Below are 23,052 nucleotides of genomic sequence, written 5' to 3'. Positions count from 1 at the left end.
ACTGTTTTTACTGTATTTATGATCAAATAAATGCAGCCATGGGTAGCATTAGAAACTTCTTCAAAAACATTTGAAAATCTTATGACCGCAAACTTTTGCATCAACCTGGCACCAGAACACGTTTAGTAAAACAGTAACATTGTACAATAAGGTTCATTAGTTAATAACCATTAGATCAATAATCTGAGTTAATGTCAATTTCAACATTTACTAACACATTAGTTAAAATCAAAAGGTTGTATTTGTTAAAGTCCCTGTAAAGTAAAAATTAAGTATGTGTTCTGAGTTTGACACACCACAAAAAAAAAAAAGTGTTATTAGCCACCAAGCCAAATTTGAATGATAAAAAAATAGGCAAGTACATAAAATAATAAACTAACAAAATCTTGAAAAAATGAGCAGTCTCTAATCTCAAACGCTGGGGGCGTGTCTGCTGGCTGCGCTGAAACCACGCCCACTCGCGGGTAAAACTGCAATCGCCACACTCAACCATAGATATCGGATATCTATGCACTCAACTGTGGAGTTACTGTGGACTACCTACTATAATTATTATAACAAGCACACAAGGCAACTTACACTCATTGGTGGGCATGCACGCGTTGATGATGATGGCACCAGTTGTCGACGGGAGGATGAAGGCCGAGGCGGGAGATAGTCGGTTCGGCCACATTGCCCAGTAACAGCGGATTATCAGTGAATCCCAGTTGTCTCCGTCCGACGCAAGTTTATAAAACTATCCCGAGTAAAATTATCACTACAGAGGCTGTTTTTTGCGGTGATCCTCAGCTCTCTATCAATGTGGCTCTTCACAAAATGAATCCACCTCTTCTTGATGTGATCGTTTTTCGGAAATTTAAATAAGGAGGACACAGATCTGTTTCGTACGTGATCGCATCCAGGTAGTAAGCATTTCCGTGACGAAGGCATAGCTAGCTCGCAAACTAGGCTGTAGTAACTAATGTAATAACAGTACTGACAGACAGTAACTCGCGATTGAGCGGCAAACTGATGTGAATGTGCTCTATTGTTAGGGGAGGGGCCTGCCAGCGTCAGTGGCTCCAGTGCGTCATCGACCGTAGGGGCGGGGCCAGAAGCTCAGTGGTTTTAGCCCCGCCAAAAAACCCGGAACACAGCAATGGTGATTAACGGTCTAACTCCACAATTCAGTAAGCTACTTCACAGTTCACAGTCTTTGTAATATGTTTTAGCAATACATTTCTAACATTTATAATGTGTTTAGATTATGTTATTTTTTTAGAATTGCCTTTACGGGGACTTTAACATTAGTTAATAGGCCTACACTGTGAACTAACATGAACAAACAATAAACAGTTGGATATTTATTAACTAACATTAATAAAGATTAATAAAAAGGCCTACAACAAATGTAGGCTATTGCTCATTGTTAGTTCATACATTAATGTTAAATAATGAACCGTATTGTAAAGTGCAACAAGTAAAACTTGCCTAGCTATTTGGCTACTGGTTAACACTCTCCAATAGTTCAGACAAGTGATTTCTAAGAAATAAAAACTTTTACTTTTTCACAGTAGGCTACTTTCTCTCCTCACCAGAAAATGTATTATTCAATTAAGAAGTAGCCTATTATCACCGACTGAACGCTGGTGTCGCACTCATCAAAGTGATGACTTAAAGGATTAGTTCACTTTTAAAATGAAAATTCTGTCATCATATACTCACCCTTAAGTTGTTTCAAACATGAATTTCTTTCCTCTGCTGAACACAAAGGAAGATATTTAGAAGAATGTCGGTGACCAGACAGTTTTTGGTTCCCAATGACTGCCATAGTATATTTTTTTCCTACTATGGCAGCATTGGGAACCAAAAACTGTCTGGTTACTGACATTCTTCTAAATATCTTCCTTTGTGTTCAGCAGAGGAAAGAAATTCATACAGGTTTGAAACAACTTAAGGGTGAGTATATGATGACAGAATTTTCATTTTAAAAGTGAACTAATCCTTTAATGTTTCCTATCCATTTGTGGGAGAATCCAGGGGCCTCAGAAACGGGAAGTGCCAGATATGAATTATACGCTCTGTACACTTGACAATATTAGTCCGTGCGCTCAAGCCCCCAATCAAATCTCATTGTGACAGGAATTAAGGGATTAGGCGAGCTGCTGGTCAGTGTGTGTACAGCAGTGAGAACGGCGGCTCCCACACACGCTCTCGCACTCACTGAATGGATAGATCATTGTGTGGAGGAGGTTGAGGAGCGGGGGGTCCCTGCCAGCTCTCAGGACCACAAACCAGTGCAGGATGTATGAAGGACATGGCACCGGCCACTTCAACACCACACCAGGTACAAGGACCGCATAGATCCACTGCCTCTTCGAACATTCGAAGCTGAAGAGAGTTTTGTTTACCTCTGAAACAAGACACGAGTTTTCAAACTATTTGTGCAGAAATTTCACTAATTACAATAACGCGAACGAGACATACTGGAGCATAATGGAACAGTTTAAAGCTAAAAGTGGTTCAAATGTCTTCAAAGTGATCATGACAAGAATATTTGACTTGTTTATCTCTAGAGGTTTCTAGTCAGAGTGGGAAACAAAGCGTGTTTTGGTTTGGTTCTTTGTGTCAGAATGGATGTTATGCAGTGCTTATTAAAATCACAGCAGACCTGACAGTTTTGGGGATTTCATGTCACACTAGTAAAGTCTTGTGGCTCTGCTCTGAGGCCCGGGGCTGCAGGGAATCTGCTGATGTAATTGCAAGCTTTGTCCACATGGAGGAGCTGCTTAATAGTGGACTTCACAGAAACTGCACTTTAAAAAATGTGTACATTCTTAGTGTTTCCTAAAATGTAATTTTATTTCCTTAGTTCACACAATCCAAGATTAACATATTGATATATATTTATATGTATATTTACAGTTTATACAGTTTCAAAGTTACAGTTGCTTCTGTTTTGAATGTACTAATATAATACAAAATGTTTAATTAGCCTACTACAGATTACATTAATTTAACAATTTGAGTGAAAAGATGAATCAAGAAATTCTCATGAATTCTAGAATGCCTAAGTATTTGGTTTGTTCTCCTTTTTGCAAGCTGCATAAACTCCACATGTTTGTGTAAAACCTGCTGATCATGTTCTCCAGCATGATTTAAGATTTCCCAAAAAGCATCTTGAGCTTAAATAAAAGCAAGAACATCTGATTGTCTGTAAGAATCACATGATCCAGTAATATGCTAACTTTTAAGACAGCTTGGAGTGAGAGGTTGTTTGATTCAAAAGCTTGCGATTCCATTCCGATCTCGATTTAATATATCCAGGTCCAAGACATGTTCATTTTTATCTCAAGGTCAAACAAATCACTCTCAATAGCCTAATGTTGTAAACTAAGGGAACCCTGTCAGCTGGTAGGCTACATTAGTATAATATTAAGGTACATTACTATAAATATTACTATAATGATAATATTAATGTTATGATATTAATACTATAGCCTATTATAATATTACTATAATATAAAGAATACAATATTAACAACTGATTTGTAGACCTATGCAATTAATGTAAGGTGTTTTTTTTATTATAATAACGATATATATTTATGATAAGAGTACAAATAGAATAAATATTCAATATAATGCATATATTTAGCAAAAAACTGCTCTCTCGAGGAGTCACGTGACATTGTTTACGATTACCATATACTGTCTATGGCGATTACATGGGACATGATACATTTCAGTAAGTTGTCGGCTAATGTATTGGCTATCTTTCCGCATATCTTCTCTGATGTTCGATCATGACTATTTTGTGCTGTAACTAGTAGTAAACAGAAAGAGATAATCGTTTCACGTGTCAGCTGGACTGAGGCACATAAAGAGTGGCAAAACGTTATTTATTTTTTAAATAAAACTGACAGAATTTGAAAGCTGGCAGTTTGTTGCCTGCTCTGTCTTTTATGTCAGAGAGTTGTCAGGTCAGTGTTCTCCGCAATGTTATTTCACTGCGTGAGAAAATAGATGTGTGGAGTGACAACAGTTTCAATTCAAAATGGCAGCCCTGCATGATCAATTATTTTATTAGTGACCCACAAATAGTAGGCGTAAATAATCAATTTAACATCATACATTTTTTTTTTTTTTTTACTCTTCCGAAATCCCTTAAGTATTCTGTTTATTTGCATGTTTTAATACAATTTTAAATCCCAGATTTATATGGTCTCAGACATAAAATAGCCTTCTCTACAGGCCCATGATATTTGACATTTGACAAAAAAAAAATGAAATATCAAACTTTTATACAATAATATAGTTTATAAGACTGATAACCTGGAATCCTAAATGTGATGAATCATCACAGAAATGCTGACATCATCATCCTAATGAACAACAGAGGGGAAAAAAGACTTCCACAGAGTTTCGTAGTGTTGGAAAGTAGCCTAGTTAAACAGTGATCACACTGGTAAAACATCATATTCATTACACAATTATGTAATTTCTTTGTACTCTTGTGATATCCAAACCAGAGACTCCACACAGCACCAATGAATAAAAGTACACCAAGCGTCAAACAGGTTTACTGATTATAAACCAATTTAATAACCATGTAGGACTCTTTAGCTTCGATAAACTGGGGTAAAGTTAAACTTGTTTGGGCAAAATGTTCCTTCGAGCTGTACACTGTGATGAAAAGGTGATTGATTGATGATAACGAGTGAGTGATAACTGTCCACGCAGCATCACTCAGCCTGCAAATATGATTGGGTCAACAGGCAAACCGATTCTCAGCAGAAAAACTGTTAATCATTGAAAGAGCCTTATCAGAAAATGTGATTGATTTACAAAGAGCATTGCTCTAAATGTTTATAGATGCAATTGTTTACTTGCGTGATGTGCACAGAGCTACTTGAGCTTTTGTAATGTAATGAAAGTACCAAAGCAGCTTGATCATTTCAGTAGCATACGTTCTCAAATAATCCCATAAAACTGATCACTTCATATTGATAGGACAAAATCCTATCAGTGGCCTTATCGTGTTTCTGATGAAAAGCATGACTTAGACAGAGATAAGCAGAAAGTAACAGCAAAGGTTGGCCAAATGTGACCTTTTTTTTGCCAAACGTATTATTACCCAATGATTTTGAGTTTTAAACTTGAATACTTTATGGAGGCTGTGCAATATTAGGCCCTAGGGGTTTATGATTACCTAGACGACAAATACCCTGATGGGTGAGGACTATGGGAACTTCATAGATAACTGTCTCTGTTAATCGTTACGGAAGATGGTGGTTCTGTCTCAGGTGCCTCTTAAGAAAATGGCTTTGCTTTGAGTTACATAGTATCTATTTTAAAATGAAAACACTGCTAAAAGATTGACTTGATACAGTTTCATGGATTTGTTTAAATGCATTGGAACTAAAGTCGGAAAATCTACATTTAAAAATGCAAATGAAAAAAGTTGTCATTAGAAAGAAAGTGAATTCTTTCTTTTAGAAAGTGTTGTTTTAGAATGAAAATCTGTCCTTTGCTTGTATGGTTTTTGGTTGAAACCCAGGGAAAAACTTAACTGGCCATCATAAAGTCTCTAACAACATTGTGAATTACTACTTGGCAGGATTTACAGATTTTGCTTGTAAATCCTCTTCATTTGCACCTGGTTATGTATTAAAAACTGCTTTACTGCTTGAACTCTTTGTCAGAGCAATAGGTCGCATGACATGTTTCTCCATTTATTGATGCTGACAACAGTTTGATTAGGAAATACTTTGAATTCTTTCTTCTGTTCTTGCTTTATTCTCAAAATGAGTTTTTTTTGTATAATCTGCTGACTGAAATTTACAAGTCGGATATGAACCATCGAAGAAAAAAAACAGAATTTAGCATCTGACCATTGATTTACATTTTGACAGGCCTTTAAAAAGCCCAACAGCCTGATGAAACAAAAAAAAAGTTTAGACAGAGGGGAGGGGCATTATCTACGCTTATCGTATCGGCCCCTTCATGCTCAGTATAGAGAGATACATTTCAGAAGTCTTACATTAGTTGATATTAACACTGCAGCATTAAATGCCATGTTTCAACTTTCAGATAGCATTAACATTCAGTAAAAGTAAATATTTTGCCCCAAAAGGGAATGGGCTGTGTGATCCGCTGGTAAACAACCAATCTGTTGACAATCTGCTAGTGTTCACCATGTCACCATACTCACATATCTTTGCCATCTACCACAGTCAATCCACAGAGGCTTTTCTACTGGCCTCAATTGTGCTTTTAGTAAGCATATTGCTGCCGTCTTCTCCCATTCTTATAAATGGCACAAAGCCTCAAATGTTCAAAATCAAAAGAAAGTAATTCATATTCCCATGTAAAACACGTTCCCGAGTACTCCAAGAGGATGTTATTCCGTCTAGGCCACCGGTTCCCACAAGATGTGAATTGCATATCCACCTTTGTAGTGCTACTTGTTATTCCTATTTGGTCAGACAGGTGAAATGAAAAAGAGTCATTGGAGAGAAAGTACAAATAGGCAGTGGTTGCAAATGGAGTTTGGTCAGTGGTCGGAGATCCTTATTGTGGAGATAGACAGGACTTTGTTCACAAACTGGAGTTTGAAGTTTCAAAGGGGAAAATAGGCAGAGGAGTTACATCAACCCTCTGACTTTTAGCCCCAGGCAGGCGGTATGGGTGACTGATTATTGGACATGACATTGCTGCCTCATATCACACAGAGGAGACGATCAGGGCAGGACATGTGCTATGTTATATTGTCTTCTGTGATGAGACTCAAAGTGCGATTGCACCACGCCGCAGTGCGCATGTAAACGTCTGCCTTCCAGCATTGATCAGATAATGGAGGAAAACTCTGACCGTTTGATGAGGGATGTTTTCAGTTTGAGGGAGTTGCTTTGAATTTGTTGTACTAGTTCGGTCTGAGGGTTTGGTTTGGTTTCTGTGTCATCACTGATACAGTAAGGAACAGAGTTCACCCAAAAATGAAAATTCAGTCATCATTTACTCAACCTCAAGTTGTTCCAAACCGGCAAGAATTTCTTTCTTCTGCTGAACGTAAAAGAAGATATTTTGAAGAATGTCGGTAACCAAACAATTGATGGGCCCTATTGACTTCCAGAGAATAGTTTTTTTTTTCCATACTCTGGAAGTCAATGGTGTCCATCAAACAGAATTAAAATTTTTGGGTGAATGGTCCCTTTAAGGGTTTGAATTAAAAACAATTCAAAAGCATTAGAGGTGTAATTGATTAAAAACACTGTCCACGTGACAGCATTTAATTCACTTTTTCTTAATCAAAATTAATCATTAGCAAAATTGTTGAATACAATTATTAATAATGATTAAATTCATATAATTGTATTATAGGGAAAGTGTATAACTAGCACATATAGTTGAGTAAACTAGGCTAACTGTTTTACAACCAACAGTCTGTCAGTTAATAAGCGACATGTAAAATAATAAAATAAATAATACATCATATAATTTATCTATAGATATTTACTCAAAATTCGAAATGTCCTTTTTTTCTAATTAAATACGTAGTTTACACCTGTGGCCTGCCACGTTAATAAAAGTCTGAGTGACACACACATGCAGTTAATGAATACATAAACCAACCTTAATCCACATCAGCACAATCTGCAGATGTAAATCTGTTAAATAGGTTTGTTCACCAAGAGGCTTTTGCCCATGTGAGGTAATGATCTAATGTAGTTATCTACACCTTCCTGGTCTGATCATTGAGGTGCATGTGAGAAAGGGCCATAACTTTACAGATTATTCTTTATAGAGGTCATGCCTGAGTTAAAAACACGGAGATGTACGCTGTGATAAGGAATTTAATGGTGACTCAGATAAGATTTGTTCATTGTGAGTCATTCCTGTACGCTGATTGTCATTACTCAGGTTAATCGCTGGAGAAGTGAAGTCATCTTGCATACAGAAATAAGGAAGACTAATAAGTATTTCTGATCCATAGGCTAAAAACATGCAGTTCTTCTTCAAATTTGTTACATTTATTTTGAGATGTAAGCTTAACATCATCCTGTCAGAGCTTTAGGTAAAGCATCAAAGCAAATTTGCTAACACACATTTCTTCTTATGAATTTACATGTATTTATTTTATATTCTTTAATATCTCTATGAATATGCAAGTGGATAATGTCCCTAAAATATATTCAAACCAGCTATCTTGTAAGTTTAGGTGTTTTCCAGCCTGTTTAAAACCAGCTCAGCGTATTTACTGGGTCAGGTGGGACGTGCTATTTTCTGATAATAAACAATGTCAGTTCTGTTTTAGCAAGCTCAACATAAAACACAAAACCCCACATTCTCATTCATTTTCATGCAGTGGAGTAATTTAATTTAAATATAAAAAAACATGAAACGCTACTGTGCCACACTAATTAGAGTAATGACATTCATTTACACTAAAAAATATATAGAATTATTATTCTTTTTTACCTCATTGGCATTTTTTTATTTAAATAAACCTATTTAACCTATCTAATCTATTCTTAAAACCAGAACTTAATAGAGTAAAAAAACAGAGAGTATGTTAGCTGTTCTCCAGGCAGGTGGACATGAGATTTTCGAGGCTCTATGGAAGGTCTGAACTGAAGAACGATGACCCATGGCTTGTCATGTTGCTTTCTACACTACATTTGCCTTTGTTTGCATTGGCCCTGATACTTATGTACTTGAAGTTGGTATTTGCGCAACTGTAACATTCAACTTTCCTGTTTGAGTAACAAATAGTTTTATCCTCTCTAAGAAGGGTTAGGACAACATAGACTGCAACATAGATGATCTCACCTCAGTTTTTTTCTTATCTCATGGTGATTTGAACTGTTGTGTCATAATCTTTGCAGAATAAGGCCTAGTTTACGTCTAGAATGCTTAATAATGGTATAAAAATAATAATAATGGCGAGGAGACGATATCTTGTGTCACCAAACCTTACATTTTTTTTTACATTTGAATGGGAAAATAATATGTAATGTAAAATGGTACAATAAAAACCTGTTAATTGGTTAACTGTGAGTTACCTTACTATATACCCTCAAAAATGATTTGATATGAAGTAGGACAATACATGCAATTGTGCTGTACAATATTCCAAAAAAATATTGAAGCATGAATATGCCATATAAATTACAGTCAAAATAAATACATGAATAAATAAAAATATATGTATTATCTAACTATTAACTATTTATTAGGTAGATGTTTTAACATTGAATAGGTATATTAATAATAATACAAATAATAAAGTGATTATAAGTGATAATACAATTATTGTGGATGTGTTTATTTATTTGTGAACTGTACAATAAATAGCCACCAAAATAGCATGAAACAGTAATGCATTAAAAATGATTGTCACCACATTTTTTTTTAACCATTTCTTCTGGCAACCACAGCTGCCAGTGTTTTACTGTAAATTTGCCAAGTTATTTTGCGCAGTACCAAATGCTAGTTTGCATAGTTTGATGCAACTGGAACTGAGTTGTGCATCACGTGCACATTTAGAATGTTCAACAGAACAATGAGCTCTTTTACATAAAGGCCACAATTTTTACTCGGTGCGAGTTATAGCTGTTGTTTATTGTGCTAGAATTAACAGAGATTTAGCAAACACGTAATTTGCTCGTTGAAATGTGGACCATTACTCTTAATCTTATACATTCGAGTTGAATGTGAGTGATCTTTCCGTACTCTCTAAAATGTGTCAAGAACTATAGAAAGTAAAGTGCCGAGACTTTACTTGGTAATGAGACTTTACTATTTTGTTTGGTAATGAATTTGAGACAAGTGAGACCAAAAAAATAAGACAGTAAAACCCCCTGTTTGTCTCCGTCTCTGAAAGAAAGAAAAAACAACAACTCTGATTTAGCACTTCAATCATTAACACAAGGGCCATCCCACTACAGAGCGGGGCCGTGCCCTGGGAGGAGGCCCGGACTGTCAATCACAGCAAGCCTCATCTTTGCCCTTGAGGACATGGCCCCTGTCACTCAGAGGTGTCTACCCCTCCGAGAGGAGAGGAGTGGCTTGGCCTATGAGGGGGTGTCCAAATGCTGTAGAGAGGACAAGTCTTTCCCCCAGCATCAGGTAGTTGAGAATGCGTTTGTCCAAACCACTAGTAGACATGGAGATGGCAGACTATAGCGAGGCCTTGGACCCAGCCTACACCACCCTGGAGTTTGAGAACATGCAAGTGCTTGCGATGAGCACAGGTGAGTCATCTGCTCAGACCCTGCAGTGAACTTTGAGACCTTTAGTGACTTATATAGACTACTTTATAGTATATGGTCAAGCGTGGGAGGCAGATGTTTAACAGGGTTGATAGGGTTACAGTTAAGTGCCAATTGGCAAGTTCGTAACCTCTTGCACAGAACACCCAATACTGATTGTAAAAGCCCATTTGAAATGCATTTTTCAGGAGAAGATAAGAAGCACAACATGCTCTGTCCTGCAGACATGGTACTCTATAAGGAGAAGAGGTTCATTCATCTCCTCCTGCTCGTTCTCATACAGTTGGCTTGGGATAAAATGACTTGTTTGGATAGTATTTCAAGAAGAAGTTTGACACCAGGATGAATGATTACTGAGCAAAGGGGGTGTCATGTAAATGTTTTGCAGCGAAGTCTCCCATGTCTAGGTTTAGTGCAACAAATTGATATTCAACCACTGTCAACATGACCTGACAAAGTAATCTAATATCTATGGTAAAGTTATATCTAAAGTTTGAATGAAGTAGTAAGAGTCTAATTTATAAAATGTTTACATTTTGAGTATGTATTTATACTCAAATGTAAACATAAATATATATATATATTTGCATTCATTGTTGAGGTTATTTATTCAATAGAATATATACAACTATTTTAGTTATTATTAAATTGTTTTTTTTTTTAATAATGAAATATAGCCCTTTTTTCATCACACATACTTTTATTATAACATTTTTAATCACATTTATTTTTAAGCAGTTCACAAATTGTTTTCCATTTAGATAATCATCACATAATCACTCACACTGATGAGTCATTTAACCACATTTTGCCTTTGATCACTGCTGGGGTTTTAATGTAATTATCTCTGATAACCTCGAACCTAAAAATGAACACTTAACAACTCACACATCTTTCCTTTGAAATCATGAATGTTTCCATGATTTCTGTCTTCGCCATCAATCATTTTCTCCATAATAATTTTTAAGCTATATTTTTGGCCTTTTATAGGATAGTGTAAATGGGAAGGAAGTAATGGGGAGAAGAGAGAGGGGAACAGGACAGGCAAAAGACCTCAAGACAAGACTGAAGCAAAGCTACACTATGTTGGAACACTGCCCACAAGCCTATCTTTTTTAATATATATATATATAAATTTAATATAAATTTGTTTTCTAGAATTTCTGTTCAATTGACATTTTCTGTTGAATTTGTTAGTAGGTCAAGTAAACTAATTCGATTTTATATAATATAACATGATCTTGTTGTAGCTTTTGTACAGGTTTAGTCCTAATCACTTCTGGATTACTTAGCAAACAGTCCTTTCCAGCACATGTTCTCGATGATGATTCACTACCAATTGATTTAGCTGTAAAAATGTCTTTTTGGGAGTGCTTTTCACCCCATGACCTTTTCCCTATTTACTTTAACTCTGATTGGTCTGGAATCAGGAGTCTGACTGGTTCAATCTGCAACCCAGATATTTAAGCCTCATTCAGAAAAAGATATATTTCACAGCCTCACATATATTTAATTTATTTTGAGTCTCGGGTTTCAAGCAGCTCTGCTTTCTCACACTGTTTTTATTGCATGGTTTGAACAAAAAAAAGCATACTTGTGACACTAAATTCAAGATCCCCCATGATTTCAGACTCCTCACCAGCTGAGAGTGCCAGCATGAATGCTGCCAACCACTTAGGGGTGGGCACCCTATGTGCCATCTGTGGGGACCGGGCCACAGGAAAGCACTACGGAGCCTCCAGCTGTGACGGATGCAAGGGGTTCTTCAGACGCAGTGTACGCAAAAACCACATGTACTCCTGCAGGTTAGAAAAAAAACAACCTCCTTGGCTAAATTGTGCATACATAATTTGCAGAGTTCTGCAAGTTTCCACCCAATGTGTCAAATGACTTTGTATGCTTCTGTACAGGTTCAACAGACAGTGCATAGTGGACAAAGACAAGAGAAATCAATGCCGGTACTGCAGACTAAAGAAATGTTTTCGAGCTGGGATGAAGAAGGAAGGTACTTGCTCATGCTGTGAGATTACATTCACATAATGCTACCAAGTAAATAAAAAAAAAGCAGAGATTAAATGCTCCTGCCCTGTTTGGGAGGTTAGGGGATGAGGTGGCGCAAATGGGAGATGTTGCAACAGCAGGGAGAGAGTTAGCGAGAGACATTTTGTTAATGTTCACTCAAAAATGCACTGAGGTCTATGTCTGGTTTATGCTGAACAAACAGTTTAGAGCCATCATAACCGCACACTGATAAAAAGCGCAACCTTGAGGACTCCCCCCTCTCACAAAGTCAGCTAATATCCCTCATCTCTGCTATCTCGATTGGTTGTCGGAACTGGGTGGCATTCACTGCTACTGATAACCAAAGAGTAGCCTATGTTTCAGTGGTTTACCAAGAGCTGTTTTTGTCTGTACCACATCCATATTGATAAAATAAACCTTCTCTGTTTTTTTTTGTTTTTTTAATGAATGCAACTTTAATTTGCTGATTGAAAGTGTTCCTTTCAGCTGTGCAGAATGAAAGAGACAGGATTAGCACCAGAAGATCCAGCTATGAAGACAGCAGCTTACCCTCCATAAACGCACTCATTCAAGCCGATGTCCTTTCTAGACAGGTACGTAGTGGAATTCAAATTGAAATACTCTATTAGCAAATGTTGAGAAATATTAAAGGTTAATTGTGTAAAATATGGTCTCTTAACCCACATGAATATGCAGAGACTGAGACATCTGCAGGTTGATTCTTCTGAAAATTGTAAATCAGCCCAATTGCTATTCTAAACCCTCCCGAATCACGGCCAAAACCCTGGTAAAAATTGGATTCTGGGGGGTAAAAATCACATTCCAAAGGGTAAAATTCAAAATCCCGGTGGAACCTGCAGACTAAAAAAACAACCAGCAGCAACAATGTAAAAGTGGCCCAATTTCGTGGGAAAACCACGCATTTGGCAACACTGACTGTTGGGCACAACATTGCTCTGTTTGTTTGAGCATCCCAATCAGAACCGCATAGCAACACTGGCTCAGCCAATGGTATATGTTTGGGGACTATCTGACCAATAGTAGACCAGGGGATTGTTTAGGAAACCTGTTCAGAAACAGTCAATATTTCTGCAGTTCAACTGGGGGTTGCTATTATATTTTTATTTATTTATAATGGGATTTATATTTATAACATAAATTATACATATAAATGTATAATAATTGTATGAATTAATAATTAAAAACTATTATGTAGATCTCATCACCAGGTCCTATCATGAACGGTGACATCAGAACGAAGAAGGTAGCCACTATAACTGATGTGTGCGAGTCAATGAAACAGCAGCTGCTGGTGCTGGTGGAATGGGCCAAATACATCCCTGCATTCTGTGACCTCCCCCTGGATGATCAGGTAGGATAGACACCTCTTATTTAGCTAAAAATATGCTCCCACAATATATATTTCATGGATAATGGTGTGAATTGATTCAAATATTTGTCTTAGTTGGAAAAAAAGTTCAGAGATCTTTAGTGTTGGTGGTTAATGTATTCAGATGGCTCAGGTTAGAATATGATGAGCTGGTTTGAAAGTTACATGTCTTCTTGAGACATTCAGAATCATTAACATGCTGAGCACTGAGGCATGGTAAATGATCAGTGTTTTAGCTGTGGGTGAGAGCCTCTCAAACTGCATCTTCTCACACAAACATCCACGTGAAAACACACATGCATATACGGTCACGGAGACCTTATTTTGCCCCCAGATGTGTTAAATCTTAAGTGAAAATAATGTTATTATGGTCATAAAAAGGACTCTAACCAAACAAATGCATGTTCATTTGTCTCAGGTGGCTTTACTGCGAGCTCACGCTGGTGAGCATCTCTTACTAGGAGCTTCCAAACGCTCCATGCTGTATAAGGATATTTTACTATTAGGTAAGTAAAAAAGCAAAACACATTGGTAGTGTGGATATGACAGTCTTCTGCAGAGCAAAATTTTACCTCACAATTTTCCTGGTTTCTCGCAGGTAATGATTATATAGTTCCTCGAAACTGCCCCGAATTGGAGGTGAGCCGCGTGGCTATAAGGATCCTTGACGAATTAGTCCTTCCTTTCCAAGATCTCCAGATCGATGACAATGAATATGCCTGCTTGAAGGCCATTGTATTTTTTGATCCAGGTATACAACAAATTGTTCTAAAAAGAGACAAAGCACAACAGATTGTCAAGTGAGTTTTCAAACACATCTAATGTGATTGTCTTTCTCTAATCATGTAGATGCCAAAGGTTTAAGCGACCCAAGCAAGATCAAACGTATGCGATATCAAGTTCAAGTTAGTTTGGAGGACTACATCAATGATCGTCAGTATGACTCGCGGGGGCGGTTTGGCGAACTGCTTCTCCTGTTGCCGACGCTACAGAGTATCACCTGGCAAATGATCGAGCAAATCCAGTTTGTTAAATTGTTTGGGATGGCGAAGATAGACAACCTGCTACAAGAGATGCTTCTAGGAGGTAACTGACATCTGTTAAGGAAAAGAAAGAAGTTGTAGAAGTGAAAATTCATGGTTATCAGACAACTGTGGCACTGCACTTTTGTTCTGTAAATTACCTTTAACTTTGAATAGCTTTCTAAACCTGCAATATCTGGGATGCATCATGAAACATCTGGGAACAACAAGAACAGCTTGTTATGATCTTGAAAACCGAGATAAAAAAGGCAGCCTATACATACTGGATTCTTAACATAGATCCTATTGACTGAAAAAACAAGTTCTTTGATTCAGACTTGAAAATTATCTTCCCAAACCGAGATTTAATGACCCTCTTTTCCTGTCAGGTTCAGCTAATGAAGCTCCTCATTCCCATCACTCTTTACACCCACATTTGGTCCAGGAGCACCTCAGTAGCAATGTCATAGTTACCACCAACATGGCCACTTCGATTCACAATGGCCAGATGTGTAAGTAACTGTATCTTCTTGAAGTGAATTAATGAACATTTGTTATGAATAAAGATCTAACAGAGAATACAGGTCCTTAAAATGTGATCATCAGGTATGGACAAACAGGCTTGTTGGAGTAATCCCTGCCAGAATCGTAGAAACTAATCAGGCTTATTTTGTCAAAGAAGGCTACTGTAATTCTTTCCTACCCTAATGCCTTCAGAAATTTCATAAGCGTGCTTATTTCGTGTCAACCAGTGGTTTCTTTTTTTCACATGTTATCATGCTGTGCAAATTATGTCTATTTAAGGTTCCACAATACCCCCATGCGGACCCCTGAGCTAATGTATCCTCTTGCTCTTTTTCCAAACAGCCACTCCGGAAACTCCAATCCCATCTCCCCCCACAGCCTCAGGTTCTGATCTCTACAAAATGGCACCTGGGGTTATAGCCACAGTTCCCAAGCAGACAAGCTCTATCCCTCAATCTACCATCACTAAACAAGAGGCCATCTGAGTGCTCTAGAGAAACAAAGTAAAAAAAAAAACAACAACAACAACAAAAAACTTGGTACTTTTAATAGGCTGTGCTAAGCGTGCCGATTCATTCTCATAAACATTTGGACACAGTAAAACTGATTTGTATTCACAAGCTGTTAAATTTAAGGTTTTTAGTAAAGACACTGAAATTGAGTTTGACGGTGTGCAACAATCACACTTTAAATGTATATGTTAATCACATCTCATCTGTTTGCTGTATGTATGTTTAAAACAAACTAGCGGTGCATATTTATACAACCCAAGGAGTCACAACAGCATTCAAAAAGTCAGAAAAGACCATATAATACAAAGGCTATGCAAGTTTTCTTCTCCTTTCCATAAATGTTACAGCAGGCCTAAATGTGATCAGAGTTTGTTTTATTGTACAGTATTTTAACACCGTGCTACAAATGACTGGCTCTTATAGTACTTTTACAGTAGCCTGATAGAATACATAACATTTTGTGCCTTGGAAATATTGTTATTTACCAAAATGCTGGTAATTATTTTATGTATGCTAAGAGTATGTGCATTTCATATTTTTCTGTATGTGCCATACTTAAATTGTAAATATAATGATTTCCTTTTTTCATAAATGGATTTAGTCTATTCTAAGTCATGATTTTAGGATTTAAAAAACAAACATTTTTGTCTCCTGAACAACCCCTTAACTGTGACTAGTTAGTGATGTGTATGTACTGTATGCATGCATACAGTACATTTCAGGAGAAAATGTCACACTCATTTGTTGTTTTAGAAATTGGTAATTAACTACCAATTTACAATTACTGCCTTCAGTGAGAAGGGTAATTACAAACTTTTAATGTGAACAGATAATAAATGTCAAGGCTATATTTTTACATAAAAGTGTGCTGCTGTTTATTTTTGCTCCTATCTCTTTTGAGCTGTATCATTAGGTCACAGAAGCTGCTATAACGTACATGTATAAACAGCATACTATAATTTCAGTGGGTGGTCTGAAAAAACATTTCAATAAGCTTTTATATTTGCGAGACATATTTTTATATAGCCTTTTGGAAGAAAAAAACAACTTAAACCATTCTAAAATGGTTTGCTAGTCTGGATTTATAGACCAGCTGGTTTGACCAGCAAAATCAGTAGACTGGTTTAAGTTTTTTTCAGTAGGCAGTTGAATTGTGATCATGCCATGATGCATGTCCATCTCTTTCCAAATGACAAACCCTATTTAATAGCAAAACATTTCCAGAAGACTTTTAAGGCTCATAATCATCTCCAGCTGTAAAACCTGCTTCAAAACAAGATGATAAAAGTGAGTGTACGTGGCAGAGCATGGTCAAGGATTTTTAGTGCAGGGGGTGTGTGCTGCTAACACTGATAAAAGACAATAAAACAATTCATAAAGCAGACGCCTTTACTGATAATTTCTCTTAAGAAATCTCTGTCAGGGAAAGATATAACCAGATGTGCCAATTACTGAATGAACCACGTTAATCACTAATAAACCTGTTGTCAAGAAGCGTTTAAGATAATTAAAAAAAATTCGTAACTGTTTCAAACACCTAGGCTACTATTAAGATGTGACAGATTGTAACACAATGTAGCCTACTGCATAGCAGCATATTATGAAAGATAAAAGCAGATATTTTATAACAAAGAGCAAGTCAATAAATGTTGCAATTATGCCAACGAGATAGGAAAGTGTGAATTATTGTCATTTTAGCTTTTTGCTAAAAAAAAAAAAAAAACCTTCTGTATTGGGTTTGAAAAACGGGCCCGCACCCCGAAAAACTCGCTATGTCTGCAGTCATTGGCCAAAAAAATCCATAGCCCCGCCCCCAAACTCACGCCATTGGGTGAGCCGGTGTAGTGATGTCTGCATCCTCAAGCAAGAACAAACCGAGCAATGCTTTGATAGCGATAGAGTCACATTGTTTACATATTAGGTTGACTCAGACTGCTGATTTCTTACCTATAATCTGCATATAAGCAGATATCTAAATGTTTTACATCGTATAAATGAAACACTTCAGCTTTAATGGGGAAATTGCGTCATGCATCACATGATAGAGCGTGACCAATGGTAGAACGGCTTCTTCCTCTACACGGAACTGATTGCGGATTTATTTGGCAGGTTGGTAATGTTCACTGTTTTGATTTATGTTCTGTTTATGTGAAGAGCATCACCTTTTCACCTCTTAAAAAGCTAAAGCTATCATGTCAAATTTCCCCATTCAGAATTTTTAAGTATTATTCCTGGCTTCCATATATTTAATTGCAGTGCTTCATGAGCGTTAGAAAGAGTCTAATTGTGTTTAGCTATGGGTCTGACATCAGTTAATAAAAAATATTGTTGTTTTCTTGTGCATATGATAGTACAGTACAGTTATGTGTAAGCATATAAATGCAACTACAGCTATTTCTCATAAAAGGACTCGCAAAATAGGAAATAATATCATTCATGATTACTTGTAATGGTCACCCAAAAAAGAAAGATTGATTTTTACACTAACTTATGTATATTATATTGAAATATAATATGGAATAGAAAATAGATCTTAAATAGCTTTACATCTAATGCAGGTTCCAAAAATGTTATACAAAAATAGTGTACATTTTCTATTGTTTTGATATTGTCCCATTATAAAATTAGGAAAATGCATAAAAAAGATTCCAGTGTACCCACAGTAAACATATACGTTTCATATACAATGCAATACAAATATAGAATACATTTGGTGAAGGATAAGATAAATGTCAGCCTCATACAAACCTGCATTTGCACTACTTCTAAAGAATGACCCATATACCGTATGTGCCTGATTGTATTTTTTAAATGAAAACTTACCCATAAACTGCTCTATGTCTGTCATTTACATGTGTCCATATTTAATAGTCCATGGCAGACCAAAATGGTCAAATTGATCTTGGCCCTCCAAGGGAAACGGTGGTAGGTGTAGACTTCCCAGCTCCTCCTCCACCCATCTACGCCTGCACCCTTACTCCTGAGCTGGTGGCCAAGGCTCGGGAAGAGCTCCAGGAGAAGCCTGAATGGAGGCTCCGGGATGTCCAGGCATTGCGAGATATGATACTAAAAGACCACCCTAATCTGAGGACACGGTTAGACGATGCATTTCTGCTGCGCTTCCTCAGGGCCAGAAAGTTCGATTATGACCGGGCCCTTCAGCTTCTCCTGAATTATCATGCCAACCGGAAAGCCTGGCCTGAGGTGTTTAAGGACCTGAAGCCCTCTACAGTCAAGCACGTCCTAGATCTGGGTTTTCTCACTGTCCTTCCCAGACCAGACCCTCATGGACGCTACATACTGTGTTTACGGCCAGGTAATAATTTAACTGATGAAGGCTTCTGCTTATACAGCCATGGCCAAAAGTATTATGTGACAAAGTTTGTGTTTTGCCAAGTTTGCTACTTCAGAATTTGTTTGTTGATTCTTGTTTCACATGTTTATGTGGTGTACTGGAAAACAATTATAAGTATTTCATAAGTTTTAAAGAGTTTTATTGGCAAAAACATTGAATATATGCAAAGAGTCAATATTTAATCTCTGCAATTCGCTCGGGTATGCTGGATATCAGCGTCTGGTCCAAATCCTAACTGATGGCGATCTATTCTTGCCTTATTATTGCTCGGAGTTGATCCAATTTGTGGGCTTCTGCTTGTCCACTTGCCTTTTGAGGATTGACCACAGCCACGGATCCAAAATTTCAATGCAATGATCTCCAAGACACTTCATTATTACTCTTGCCTCGTGACATGGTGCTCCATCATGCTGGAAAATGCACAGATCATCACCAAATTGCTCCTGAATCACGGTGAGAAGTTGCTCTTGCAGTAAGTCTTTTATATCAGTCTTTATTCATGGCTGTGTTTTGGGGCAGAATTGTGAGAAAGCCCTCTCCCTTGTTTGAAAAGATACCCCACTCATGGATGCTTCACTGTTGGCACGACACAGAACTCATGGATGGTAGCGTTCACCTTTTCTTCTCCGGACAATCGATTTTCCAGGTGTCCCAAATAGTCAGAAGGGCTATTCAGAGAGGATAACTTTGCACCAGTCTTCTGCTGTCCAATCCTTATACTTCCTGCAGAATTTCAGTCTGTCCTTGATCTTTTTCATGGAGAGAAGTGGCTTCTTTGCTGCCTTTCTTGACACCAGGCTGTTGTCCAAAAGTCTTCGCCTCACTGTGTTTGGAGATTCACTCACACCACCTGCTGCCAATATTGAGCCGCTCAATACTAATGGTAACATGATTCCGTAGCTGATTCCTCAGTAGGAGACAGTCCTGGCGCGTGTTGGGAGTGGGACACTCTGGGACGTCCTGAAGCTGCCTTCAGTGCAATTTCCTTGAATTCCTTGAATGTTCCTTGAGACATCAGTCTGCTCTTAAATCCAATTTGTGCCAGGGCCAAAAAAACAGTGAAACTTGGGTTTCTTTTTGGCCAATGAAGCTTTTTGCAATTATTTAAAATGCATCTGATCACTCAATAATCACAATAATCTAGAAACAATGTGAATCAACACCACAACAACTGAAGCAGCAAACTTTGCTAAACACAAAATGTATGTAAAAAACCAATGCTTTTGGCCATGGCTGTAGTTTTAACATGGACAATATATAAGACAATTCTTATTTTTATAGAATATTGCAATGTTTATTATACTTCATGTCTTGACTACTGTACATAAGTTGCGTGGCCGATACAAAATTCACAATGTGTTTTTAAATATTTCGTCATTTACCAAAATAGTTTAGATGGACATTAAGCTTTAATTGTGTAACTGGTATGTTTTATTTTAAATGTTAAGGATGTTATTTTTGTCTTTCCTCTCAATCTCTCTCTGATTTGTGCACCAGTGCTAGATCACAACAATCCATTGATCCAATCAGAAGAACAATATAAAGTCCTGACCTACTTTTTTTTCTTACTCGAGAAGCCGTTTCTCTAGGATGTTTGTTACAATAGAGAAGAAAAGACTATTACAATTTTCCTTTAATGCTGACTTTGATAAATATGTTGCTGTTAGCAATAAAAAAACTAAGCATTTTTTTTGTCCTTCACTTTCTTAGGTAAATGGAAGCCTAATGATTACCCATTTGTGGACAACATTCGAGCTATTTATTTGACATTAGAGAAGCTGATTCAGCCTGAGGAAACCCAAGTGAATGGAATTGTTATCCTGGTGGATTATGGGGGAGTTGGCCTCTCTCAAGCCTCTAATCCAGGTCCACTTTTGGCAAAGAAAGTTGTTGGTATCCTTCAAGTAAGACGTTGCAAAAGTGATTAATTACGATGAAGTCATTGATTTTGGCATGAGCGCTGATCGGCTGCTTTTGTATTTCAGGATGGCTTCCCAATCAGAATAAAGGCTGTAAACATTATAAATGAGCCACGTATCTTCAAGGGAATTTTTGCGATAATTAAGCCATTTCTGAAAGAGAAAATGGCAGAGAGGGTAAGTAACTAACTACTTATCCTGGTATTTACACACAGACATGTCTAGCATAATAATACTAGAAACAAGGGCTTCTCTTTCTCCAACAGTATGTCCTGCATGGTTCAGACTTGGCCTCTCTCCATCGAGTCATTCCTCAATCTGTGCTGCCTCAAGAATATGGAGGAGTGACTGGAAGACTTGACATGTCTGCCTGGTCCAGAATGCTGCTGGAGGCTGAGGAAGAGTTTGTGGTGGAGTTCTGTCAGCCGGATCCTCTGGAGGGAGTCATTCTGCCAGACTCTATGCTGTTTGAGGGCGAGCAAGCTGGCGCACATGGAGAGGACACCTTCAGACATCTGCGTTCCCAGCTTTATTATTGTTACTGACCTCCGGGCAACGTGCAACTGGTTCTTTTGAAATTTTGTTTAGCTATGACCAACTATGTATTCACAGTGTGATGATGAGGTCACCGGATCAGTCTGACCGTTTAAAATATCTGGTACAGACAGCCACTTAGATGCTGGATATACTCATTGCTTTGGCTTAACCTTAACCCTGCATTTTAAAAACTTGATTCAAACATCCAAACAATATCCTTTTGAAAAGCAGCCCTAGGTTTTAATATATGTGACCCTGGACCACAAAACATAAATTTTTTCAAATTTAGATTTATACATCATCTGAAAGCTGAATAAATAAGCTTTCCATTGATGTAGGCCTATGGTTTGTTAGGATGGGGAAATATTTGGCCAAGATACAACTATTTGAAAATCTGGATTCTAAGGGTTCAAAAAAAATCGAAACATTAAGAAAATCGCCTTTAAATGTTTGCGATTGTGCTGCATTCACTTACAAAAATAAATGTTTTATATATTTACGGTAGGAAATTTACAAAATATCTTAATGGAACATGATCTTTACTTAATATCCTAATGATTTTTGGCATAAAAGGAAAATCGATAATTTTGACCCATACAATGTATTGTTGGCTATTGCCACAAATATACCCGTGCGACATGTGACTGGTTTTGTGATCCAGGGTCACATATAATCAGTCTCTGTATGTTTTCAGTTATACAGTGAGCATTGAAATGTCTAAAATAGTTGTTTTCTACATTTTATGTTACATCTCAAATTTGATATTACTTCTCAAATAATGCTTGCCTTAATTTACGGTGAAGGGAATATTATTTATATTTATTTCAATTATTTAGTACATTGGCCATAATCGCCCATGTCAATTAAATACAATGCAATAACAATGTGCAATTTTAAATTAAAAAACCTCTATACATATATTTATTTTATCCTATACAGAGAATAAAATAGGCGAATTATCATGTTTTTGATTTGTGGATTGAACAGCTCTAAATTTGTTTATTTTACTTTTCCCAAGTGTGCATCACTGAATTTACAGAATAGACTTTCTGTACACAATACCTTTGTCCATATAAGTTACATGGTATGCTTTAGAATTAGTAAGACATCAGATAGTTGTATGTTTACAATATATTGAGCTGATGTGAGGTTGCTCAGTATACTTCTTTACACCCTGACTACATAAATTTTTTAAAGTTGAGTGGCCAATATAAAATTCACAATGTATGGTTGTATTGTCATTTGCCAAAATAGTTTTAATGGACATTCATATTTATAGTAGTGTACCTTGTATGGATAACTGAATAGAAAATGTAATTTATTTTTTTGTCTTACTGAGCACATTTATGCCTAAGTTTCAAGCCTTATGTTTGATGCCAGTATTGTAGCCATATCTTATTATCTAAACACTTTATTATTTTTGTGGGTCAATTATGTTTGTGGAAACAGCCAATAAACATTATAATTTTCGGAGTTAAGAGTTCATTCTGTTATTTTTGGTTGACTGGCGAAGTGGT

The 23,052-nt window shown here is 37.0% G+C and overlaps 2 protein-coding genes across 3 annotated transcripts; both read left to right on the top strand.

Annotated features, from left to right (window-relative positions):
- Positions 1-493: 493 nt before the first annotated feature.
- Positions 494-16,583, top strand: hnf4a (hepatocyte nuclear factor 4, alpha). 2 transcript variants are annotated; one of them, XM_079589134.1, is made up of 12 exons: positions 494-902; positions 1,035-1,169; positions 2,122-2,326; positions 11,884-12,058; positions 12,164-12,258; positions 12,762-12,868; positions 13,492-13,647; positions 14,084-14,171; positions 14,264-14,416; positions 14,515-14,751; positions 15,077-15,199; positions 15,555-16,583. In XM_079589134.1, the coding sequence occupies exons 3-12, from the start codon at positions 2,284-2,286 to the stop codon at positions 15,695-15,697; spliced, it is 1,320 nt and encodes a 439-aa protein (XP_079445260.1). In that variant the 5' UTR covers positions 494-902; positions 1,035-1,169; positions 2,122-2,283; the 3' UTR covers positions 15,698-16,583. The 2 variants fall into 2 exon arrangements, with proteins under 2 accessions (XP_079445260.1, XP_079445259.1); XM_079589133.1 differs by lacking the exons at positions 494-902; positions 1,035-1,169; positions 2,122-2,326 and adding an exon at positions 10,026-10,235.
- Positions 16,584-17,600: 1,017 nt separating this feature from the next.
- ttpal (tocopherol (alpha) transfer protein-like) lies at positions 17,601-23,007 on the top strand. Its single transcript, XM_079588476.1, has 5 exons — positions 17,601-17,833; positions 18,596-19,040; positions 20,790-20,983; positions 21,065-21,175; positions 21,265-23,007. The coding sequence occupies exons 1-5, from the start codon at positions 17,780-17,782 to the stop codon at positions 21,541-21,543; spliced, it is 1,083 nt and encodes a 360-aa protein (XP_079444602.1). The 5' UTR covers positions 17,601-17,779; the 3' UTR covers positions 21,544-23,007.
- Positions 23,008-23,052: the final 45 nt, after the last annotated feature.

The sequence above is a fragment of the Phoxinus phoxinus genome, assembly GCF_949152265.1.
Source record: "Phoxinus phoxinus genome assembly, chromosome: 18".
In the NCBI taxonomy this organism is placed as follows: Eukaryota; Metazoa; Chordata; class Actinopteri; order Cypriniformes; family Leuciscidae; genus Phoxinus; species Phoxinus phoxinus.
This window is presented reverse-complemented; position numbering and strand designations above follow the sequence as displayed.

Coding starts and splice junctions, on each gene's coding strand:
- hnf4a (XM_079589133.1), top strand. CDS start 10,121: ATGCGTTTGTCCAAACCACTAGTAGACATGGAGATGGCAGACTATAGC. Junction 10,236..11,883: donor AGTGCTTGCGATGAGCACAG/GTGAGTCATCTG, acceptor CCATGATTTCAG/ACTCCTCACCAGCTGAGAGT. Junction 15,200..15,554: donor GATTCACAATGGCCAGATGT/GTAAGTAACTGT, acceptor TTTTCCAAACAG/CCACTCCGGAAACTCCAATC.
- ttpal (XM_079588476.1), top strand. CDS start 17,780: ATGGTAGAACGGCTTCTTCCTCTACACGGAACTGATTGCGGATTTATT. Junction 20,984..21,064: donor AAGTTGTTGGTATCCTTCAA/GTAAGACGTTGC, acceptor TTTGTATTTCAG/GATGGCTTCCCAATCAGAAT. Junction 21,176..21,264: donor AAGAGAAAATGGCAGAGAGG/GTAAGTAACTAA, acceptor TTTCTCCAACAG/TATGTCCTGCATGGTTCAGA.